General features: G+C 45.4%; 1 protein-coding gene across 1 annotated transcript; it reads left to right on the top strand.

Moving 5' to 3' along the window:
- Positions 1-1,455: 1,455 nt before the first annotated feature.
- On the top strand, positions 1,456-5,394 carry LOC126645190 (cytoglobin-1-like). The gene is made up of 3 exons (XM_050325322.1): positions 1,456-1,875; positions 4,447-4,678; positions 5,266-5,394. Exons 1-3 carry the CDS (start codon positions 1,781-1,783, stop codon positions 5,392-5,394), a joined length of 456 nt encoding a protein of 151 aa, XP_050181279.1. The 5' UTR covers positions 1,456-1,780.
- The last annotated feature ends 3,863 nt before the right edge of the window (positions 5,395-9,257 follow it).

Here is a 9,257-nt window from a genome sequence, read left to right as displayed (position 1 = left end):
TGTACTAACATTCCAAAGAAAAAACAGCTCTACCTCCATATTTCAGACCTGCTTGAGCCCTTCTCCCTTTGGCTACAGTTGGTGCTGCTCTTTGTTCAGGAGTTCAGTCTCTCCCAGGTCACCTATGACAAACGCCTGATGCACTTTCTGCTCTCATCCAAAAACTTGGTGCTTTCCCCACTGAGCTTCTGCCAAGCAGTTTTAGCTCCCAAGACCTGGAAATTGCCAACTACTGTGGTGCTGCCCTTGCTCCTTCCCCTGCATTCGTGTGCTGGTGACTGGGCTTGGCCAACCAGTGCTACTCTGGCTAGTGTTTGCCTTCAAAGAGGCAGAGATCTCAGCAGCACCACAAATATATCCCCCTCCCCCAGCATCTCCTGAGATCTTGGGAATTTTTCTGAGGATTTGGGGGTGAGAAAGGAGATGGCTCTGCAGCTTTTTATCAGACTACTCTTTGTTTGCTGTGATAAAAAGGGAGAGGGAGGAAGGTGTAGGGGCAAGTTTCAGTGAAGTCATTTGGGGCATCCCCCAGCAACGATGGGATACAACCCAAGCAAATCAAACTCTGTGAGTTTGGAGCCACCAATTTCCTTCTGTCCCAGGATATCAGTCTGCCCTGGGGTTTCAGGCTGGTTTTGCTGGTTTTGCTGCATATTTCCCCCTCACATCTGTTTCTTCCCTCTTCTAACCCATCCCAAACAATATGAGGTTTTGTCCGCGCTCGGCATCCAGCAGCAGTTTCTCAAGCCCCTCAGCCCTTATTTTGTGTGCGTGCCCTGGACTTAACCAGAACATTCCTGCCAGAGGTTAAGCCCAGGCATGGATAATCCAAGAAATTTTTTTGCCTCCAGATCCAAGTGACTGTGATGATAACAGGCTCACAGATTCCATTTGCAGCTCCACACTGGCCCTTCTCCTGTCCCTTATCTCTCTGACAGGCAGGCCAGGCCTTAGAGATAAGACAGAGATCCCAGCTGCAAGCCAAGAGGATTAGGGCAGTGAAATGCCTGTGTTCCTGGCTTGGCTGTGCTGAACCATTTATCTCCTGTGTTATAATGAGGCGGCTTTCTAGGGCACTGTGGCCATGGATGCTGTGTCATGCTGCCATCACTGTCCTTGCAATGCTGTCATTTGAAGCTCCCACCCACATGAGACCAAAGCCAGGAGCAGCTGCGGAGTGAGCCCCTGCAAAATCAGAGGGCTGTGGGGAGAGCAGTGACCATGACAGGAAAGCAGGACTGGAGACAGTTGCTGGACCTGGAAATGGGAACTTTGTACTGAAGGACTAAAGAGTGCTGGGAAGAGGGGACATCAGGGCACCACAGTGCCCACAGCACAGCAGCGCTCTTGGGAGAAAACCAGGAAAATTAGTGCTTGGGCAAGGATATCCCTCAGGGAACAGGAGCCAAGCACTGGCTTTGGCAAGGGTGAGAGGGGAGGAGAATTGATCTTTTTCTTTGCCTCTGAAAACTGCCTTTTTTCCCCTTTCTCTTCTCAGACAGTGAGACCTTTGCTGTGGCACTTGACCCACGGTGAGAGGGTTTGTCCTCCCTCCTCATGTGGTTAGTTTCTTTCCTGATTAAAAGCGATTAAATAGCCCTAAAGCCTGCAGAAATGTGACTGAGGGGAACGGAGACAAAGAGCCCCTTCAAGATACCTTAAATCCCCAGGGCAGTATTTAGAGAGCCCTGAAGAGAGAACTGGAGCAGAAAGACCCTGCCAGGACCTCCCCGTCCTTCTCCCTCCTGCTTCACCCTTCGTTGCCAGCATCTCCTCCACCATGTCATTCTCTGAAGCAGAGGTGCAAAGTGCCCGGGGTGCCTGGGAGAAGATGTATGTGGATGCTGAGGACAACGGGACAACCGTGCTGGTCAGGTAAGGAAGGAGCCCATCCAATTGCTACACCAGCAGGTTGAAGAAGGAACAGCAAGAAGGATGGAGTTAAGGCCTAGGAGCACGTCTTGATGTTTTTCATGCAGCCCTTGCTGAGAATGTTTTCATCTGCTGTGGTTTATCCCATCTCAGGGAGGAGAAAGGGAAGAGGAGCAATCCACACAAGGAAAAGTAAAAGGAAAGGAGGAAGGAGGTGGGGAAAGAAAAAGAAACAAGAACAATTTCTTTACCCATTTAAGGTAAAGAAAAGAAAGTGTGGTATGACAGAGAATGGGAACAAAACTTTTTTCCTTATTTCCCTCTTCCTCTTTACCTCTAAACTCCTTTAAAGATTTTTGTTAACGTCTCAGTATTTCACTTCTCATTCTCCTTCAGCCTTTCCAGTCCAGTCCATCTGTTCCATTTTATTGCACCATTCTGTCACGTGAAAGGTGGGAGTTTAGATTTTTGTCTGTTGGTATCCCTGGGAGAGTTGATACCCTGATGCCCGACAGTCAGTCAGCATCTTGTAATGAGACCCTTCACCAACAGATTCACAAGATCGGAGGATTCCATCCTCCCTTGTTAGGGATTACTCAACAGAGCCCAGACCCCTCAGCAGCTCCTGCCAAGGTGTTATCCACTGGTGGCACCTGCAAGGACTCGCTTTAACAGTTTACAAGTTACACTTTTTATTAATACAATTTGTAACAGATTAATAAGGTTTGAAGGTTGTTGGTGATAGTGCCTACTGCAAAAATATTTCTTAAAGCAATCTGCTGATACATATATCAAACAAGCACAAGCTCTCATACAAAGCAATCTAACTAATATGCTATGGGGTAAGCATAAGCAAAAGCTCTAGTCCTAAAAGCAGCAATTAACGCACACAGGGTATATTTCCCACCCAAGGTGACCCTCTGGGGTGGGATAAGATGGACTCGGCCCATTGACTGATCCCAGCAGTTTCAGTGGAGGTCTTCTCTCACTTTCCCCCTATCCCCAGCTTACTTTTGTACTATCTTCTTTATGTTTTGGGTGGAGTTTGAGTGGCTCTAACCATAAATACCTTTTATTTCTGATTGATGTATAGGTTTAACTCTATCCATAACCCCACACTTTCTTATGGGCTTTCCTCTCTGTTTTCATACTGTTTCCCTTTCACATATCCCTCACTCATCTGGGACTTGTATTCACCTCCATGAGCACTGATCAGTGCAAAAATTATTTCTGGTTATTAGACCTCCCTCTGGCTTTCTTGTATATCACATCTTGTGCCTGGATTACCCTCAAAGAGTGTTACACACTGCTCTTTCCTTCTGCAGTCTTCACAGTCTGAAGGCCAGTTAGGGTCAGGAATGCAGCCATAAAAGGCTAGTAGCATCCAGAAGCTTGGCTCTCTGGGGTAATTTACTTTAGAAGGTTTTGCTTGAGAGTCCTACAGCCCCAGACCTGCCTATAGCGAAGTTCAAGGCTCCCCGGTTGAAGAGAGACATGGCCATACTGGAAAGGGTCAAGTGAAGGGCCGGGAAGATGATTAGGGCATTGGAGTCTCTCTCTTACGAGGAAAGGCCGAGAGAGTTGTGACTGTTCAGCCTAGAGAAGAGAAGGCTCAGGGGGAGATTATCAATGTGTATGTAAAAACCTGAAGGAAGATTACAAGGAAGGCACAACTTGCCTCTTCTCAGTGGTGCCAAGAAACAGGACCAGAGTCAATGGGCACAAACTGAAACACAGGATCTTCCCTCTGAACATCAGGAAACACTTTTTTACTGTGAGGGCAGCTGAGCACTGGTGCAGGTTGCCCAGAGAGGTTGTAGAGTCTCCACCCATGGAGGTACTCAAAAGCTATCTGGACATGGTCCTGGGCAACTGGCTTGACCAGTGGGGTTGAACCAAATGACCTCCAGAGGTTCTTTCAAGCCCAACCACTCTGTGACTCTGTGAAATGCAATCTGGAATTTGCTATTGATATTTCAGGAGGATAATTGGTTTACTCAGTGGAGTAAACTGCTTTTTTAAGAGCTTGATGAAGATGGCTGTAATTGATTAAAGGCAATTCTAAACATATTGAATTGTGTTATTTTTGAATAAATGAAATGAGCAGTAGTCAAACCATAGTCAAACCCATAGTCAAACAGTAATCCATCGCAGGCAGGAAGAAAGCTTTGGGATGGACTCTAGAAAGGGGTTAATTAACAAAACCAATAGTAGCTTTTCTCCATGAAAACACCCATCAGAATCACAGTGGTCATATCTCCTGACCAGAACATCTTTGGGAATATTATGCTGTCACACTTACCTCATGTGAACGTGCTCCCACTTCTCTGTGGAAGTGACCTAACACAGAGTTAACACTGAAGGAAAGGCGAGGGAAGGGACAGGCTGCCATGGGCACGGGGCGCTGTGGACAGATGCAAAAGGCAAAGCAGAAACAAGAAATGCAGGGGACAGAGGTGTCTGTCCTAATAAAGAAAAAGGGCAATAAATGCATAAGATGAGGCCTGGAACATTTAGCCATATCTGCACTGATGCCTGGGTTCACAAGTTAGGATGTCTCTCATTTCTCAACAGGATGTTTACTGAGCACCCAGACACCAAGTCCTACTTCACACATTTCAAAGGCATGGACTCTGCTGAAGAGATGAAACAGTCAGAACAAGTCAGGGGCCATGGCAAGAAGGTTTTCACTGCCATCAACGACATGGTGCAACACTTGGACAACTCCGAGGCTTTTCTTGGGATAGTGAACCCACTTGGCAAGAAACATGCCACCCAGCTGAAGATTGACCCCAAAAACTTTAGGGTGAGCCAGTAGCTCTCTTCCCAAGGGGTGTAATTGTGAGGGGAGGATGTTTTCCCCTTTGAGGAGTAGAACTGAGGAAAGCAGGCATTTCTTAGTATACCACCTACCTAGTGACTAGAGGGACAAACGAGCCTTCATCGCTACAGAGGGCTAGATAGTTAATAAGCAGAAAAGATCAGGAAGAAACTTAGCCGCTCAAGCCATGTATTCCCTAAGTGTCCAATATGGGGCTTCTTGTGGCCTCTAAACATTTGGGACAGTCCACTGATAGGAGAAAGATTGCAATGGATGGACCAGGTGAATCAGTCCTGTACAGCCATCTTTAAGCGATAGGTGCAGTCAACAATAACTAGATACACGGGACAGTTAAAAAAAAACCCAGCAGCAGTGACTGCCTTTTTTTGTGAATTCTATAATGCACCATAATTTCAATGCCCTGTTACAAGCTCTGCATGCAATATGCTGCAAATAGCTCTTGGACCCCTTTCTGCCTTCCAAGAATCCCAACTACAGATACATGTTTTGCTCTTATGCCTCTAATGTGGAGGAAAGTTCACACTGTTTTTTCTTCCCTTGTCCTTGTTTAGATTATCTGTGACATTATCTTACAATTGATGGAGGAGAAATTTGGTGGAGACTGCAAAGCTTCCTTTGAGAAGGTGACCAATGAAATCTGCACTCACCTGAATAATGTCTACAAAGAGGAGGGTTGGTGAGGATGTGCACCCTCCGTGCTCTTCAGACATCTTGACAGCACTGATTTGCTGCTTTTGGGCTCCCAGCCCCAGCTGGAAGAATGAAAATGTAAATATAAATTTAAAAAAAAAAAAAAAAAAGGCAAGAAAAAAGGCTTATACAATGTAGATATCAATGTCAATAATTTCCTTAGCAAAATGAATTTCTACAGCTAAACAAAACCCACAGATACATCAAAGTCAACCAACAAATCCTGATGTGTTTTGCAGTTTCAGTGCTCCAGGTGGGTTCCTCTGGCCACTGTCCCTTAAGATTACATTTTAAGATGATGACTTTAAGCTTGCTATTCCTAAAAGAAAGACTTGCTCCTTCCAGCAGCACAGCAGCTCTTTAACTCATCTACCACCTGTCCATCCTCATGAATAACAAGGAGGCTGTTTTGAAGCATCTCCAGAAACTTGGTAGAGGTCATTATTTAAGAGTGTTGTTTTGTGTTTGAAGTTAAACAAAGGGGGAGTGGTGTATGGAGAAGACTAACAACTGGGAAAGACATGGGGAAAGCCCCTTCTTGCATGAGCCAGCAGAGTTTTCCAGTCTTGGTTTCTCAGGGCAGTTTTCAGCACAAGGTATTACAACACTGAATGTGGTCACCACTGGGTCTCTCTGGGCAGGCATAAACATTTCCAGGGCGTGGATTTCACGGTGTTACTCCCAGCAAATGACTCTGGGTGTGTTCCCTGGTGAGGGCAATAGCACCGAGCTCACTGGCTCCTGTGCTGCTCAGAGCACCCAGCTGAGGGAGGCTGCTGCCTCACTGAGTGGGTGGCATGGTGGGCTCAGCCCAGAATGGGACGACTCCTGTCCAGTCGCACAGCCTCAGCCTCCCTTCAGTGGTAACGGAGTCCCGAACTATTTAATTGCTTTTCTTTGTATTCCTCAGACATGGTGAGATAATCAGCTAATAACTGCAAATAACCACATGCTGGTTTGCTTCAGTGTAACACAATAAACACAGAGAAAGCAGATGCCTCCTCTCATCTGTAGCACAGACAAGGCGACGTGCAGCAGTGGGAGCTGGTTACAGTGCACAGTTACTGGTGGTACTGCGGGTTTTACCAAAACCAGCTCCGATTCCCACCTGGGCACCCATCACACTCGCAGCAGTCAGGCTTCTCAGGTGATGGGAAGGGAAGCTTTCCACTTGACCATGAAGCAATAGTTTTGTAAATAGCCAAAAATGCAAAGTTCTCCTTCATTCAACGTGTAGTTTTTCACACCCAACCCATTTGTTTGGCAAAGGATGCTAAATCTCAAAGTCCAGAAGATGAACTCTTGTCGGAGAGGGAGGATGGGGCAGGCTGCTTTATTAGCTTCCCTATTCTATTTGGCTGAGGGAGAAGGGGAAGCATATTGCCCAGCATTGTCAGGGATTGTAAAAAAAGAACAAGATGTGTAAAAAATATAGACTCAAATCCCTGTGAGGGAGTACAAGTAGTTAAAGCTCTGAAAAGCTCAAAATTATTTCCCCTTTTTATTGACTTGCCTTAATGCATGTTAAGAGCACTATTTACCATGAGGGCGGTTGGCTTTAATGACCTGCTTTTTGTTGCCACAGGCACCCTGGGCTGACAGGGGCCTGGCAACACTGGCCGATGATTTAAGGCTCTTGTGTTCCCTGCTCCTGTGATGCAGAGAGGTGTTGCAAAAGCAAAGCATGTGAAACAAACCTAATTCAGGCTGCAGTAAAGAGTGGGTTATTTTAAAAATCCATTTAGAAAAGGGGGATACGTTACATTTTAAAAAAGTTTGTGCAACGTGTGTGGTTTAGGAGTACATGGTCCCCCCCCTTTTTTTTTTTAACTGAGATTTCTAAGAATGACAGAAAGCTTTTCCAAAAGAGTGTAGATTAGACAACATATTGAAATGGAGAATAACTGAGCTGAGTTTGCAGTTTTCCAGTAGGGTCACTGTTCAGTCCTGTCCAGCTTTCCTTGTACCTCACCGTGCCTCTGCAAAACAGGAACATTCATGTCCTTGGGAGGCAAACCAAACATTCTCCTTACTTACTGAACCGGTAACTATGCGGTGCTGCACATACTGTATGCATTCTTATGGAAAACTCTGATTCCGTGAAGAGAAACAGAAGGGAAACCTCACACCCAAGGGCAGTAGGAAGAGATTTCCTCTGGAGCATCACTGGTGAGTGGGACCAAAGCCCTCACACCAAGCTGCATGGGTTTCTTATAACCTCTGGGACATTAGAAAGGTCTGTGAAATAACAAATCTGTGATGTAGCATAGGTTGTGTGACAAGTGCCTGTGACGTGTTAAATCAGCTAGGTGCCCTGGAGTTATCTTTGTGTCTGACCAAACCAAAACAGTGAAAACAAATGAAAAATACTGAGAAAGGGGGAGAGGGGTGAGCAGATGCTCATGCAGGAAGTTTATCCACTAAGCTAGTTAAATCAAAGTGTTTTGCTGGTCATGTTGCTACAGAGAAAAAAAAAAGCATTCCCCCCAAAAAAAAACCTTGACCTTGTAGAGACCCACTTTCCTGACTCAAAATACTACCTAAACACCGTTAAAACACATGTGTAGTTGAATTTAACTTGCAAAACTACAGTCGCCGTGGTGACAAAGCAAAAACTTACCCAGAGGAAGGTGCATTGCAAGGCATAATCCTGTGCAAATACAAATAAGTGTTACCAGTTACCCTGTAACACTTACCATCATCCAGATAGCACTGCAGCCGGGGAGGCCCCGATCACGTCAAAGGACTGGAGAACCTCTTCCCACTAACTGGGAAATCCTATGCAGCGCATCCACTAGTGGGGTGAAGCCTTCATCTTTGCTGTGAGAGGGTCCAGAGGGTCCAGTGTAAGTGGTATTAAACAAACCAGCTTACATCACTCCATTGGTGTGGAAAACAATCTGGCTTTCTTCTTTTCTTGGTTTTCCCATGAAGCCTGGCTAGGTCTCAGGGCAAAATCAGGGAATCAGTTCAGACTAACTACTGCCAGATACCCCCATGGCCTTGACTAGTCTCTAAATACAGAACTACAGCTACATTTATATCTCAAATATGAACCAGCTGCGACCATGCAAGGCCTACTGCTCTCACAGCCTTGGCTGAAAAGAAAGGCACATTTGTAACACATACAAGCCTTACTAATTACTAATAATATGCTGTGCTAACAAGCATAAATGTGTACTTTTAAAGCATTACTAAGGATTATACAGCATCTTGGTTAATAAGCAGATATATGGCTAAATACAATACTAGGCTGAATATAATATTAGGTTGAAAAATTAATCTATAGGTCAACGTTGTCTCAGGGCCTGCTCTTCAGGCCCCAGCATTACAAACACCCAGTGATGGCTGGAAGGCAGTGAGGGTACAGCCCAGACAGGAACATGCTGGGAGCAGAAATGTTTCTACCCCATGCTTGGTATCAGGGTCGTCGCTTCTGTTAGAAGTGGAGAGGGGCAGGGGAGCCCTGTTAGACCTTCAGTTCACTTTTCTGGCTAAATAAAAGGTACCACAAGGCTTGTGATGATACAACGTGTGACGAGGAAGGATTGCCGCCTACAAAAGATCATACTGAGATATGAGAAGTGAATTGTGATGTCTGAATCGGCACTAGGAGCCAATGGTCCCTGGAAAAACAGAACAGCCACTGAATGCAAATGTCTGTACATCCAGTGTGGCATGCAGATGTCTCATAAGAGCCAAGGTGTGACTCATGCTGCAAACCAAACCAAAAAAGTCCCCAGACTTATTTTAACCTTCTCAGTTTTCAATATTGCAAAATATATAGGTTTTTTTTTCTTTTGTTACAACATCTGGGTTTAGAAAGCAGATACATACCTTTTTTCCTTTACCT

Source organism: Myiozetetes cayanensis, unplaced genomic scaffold (genome assembly GCF_022539395.1).
Source record: "Myiozetetes cayanensis isolate MyiCay16 unplaced genomic scaffold, myiCay2020 scf3, whole genome shotgun sequence".
Classification (NCBI taxonomy): Eukaryota; Metazoa; Chordata; class Aves; order Passeriformes; family Tyrannidae; genus Myiozetetes; species Myiozetetes cayanensis.
Note: the sequence above shows the minus strand (reverse complement) of the source record. Positions and strands in the feature narration are given on the sequence as shown.

What these genes read in the sequence shown, in the direction of transcription:
- LOC126645190 (XM_050325322.1), top strand. Translation starts at nt 1,781, where the DNA reads ATGTCATTCTCTGAAGCAGAGGTGCAAAGTGCCCGGGGTGCCTGGGAG. An exon ending in GGGACAACCGTGCTGGTCAG is followed by an intron (nt 1,876 to 4,446) that starts GTAAGGAAGGAG and finishes ATTTCTCAACAG; the next exon opens with GATGTTTACTGAGCACCCAG. An exon ending in TTGACCCCAAAAACTTTAGG is followed by an intron (nt 4,679 to 5,265) that starts GTGAGCCAGTAG and finishes GTCCTTGTTTAG; the next exon opens with ATTATCTGTGACATTATCTT.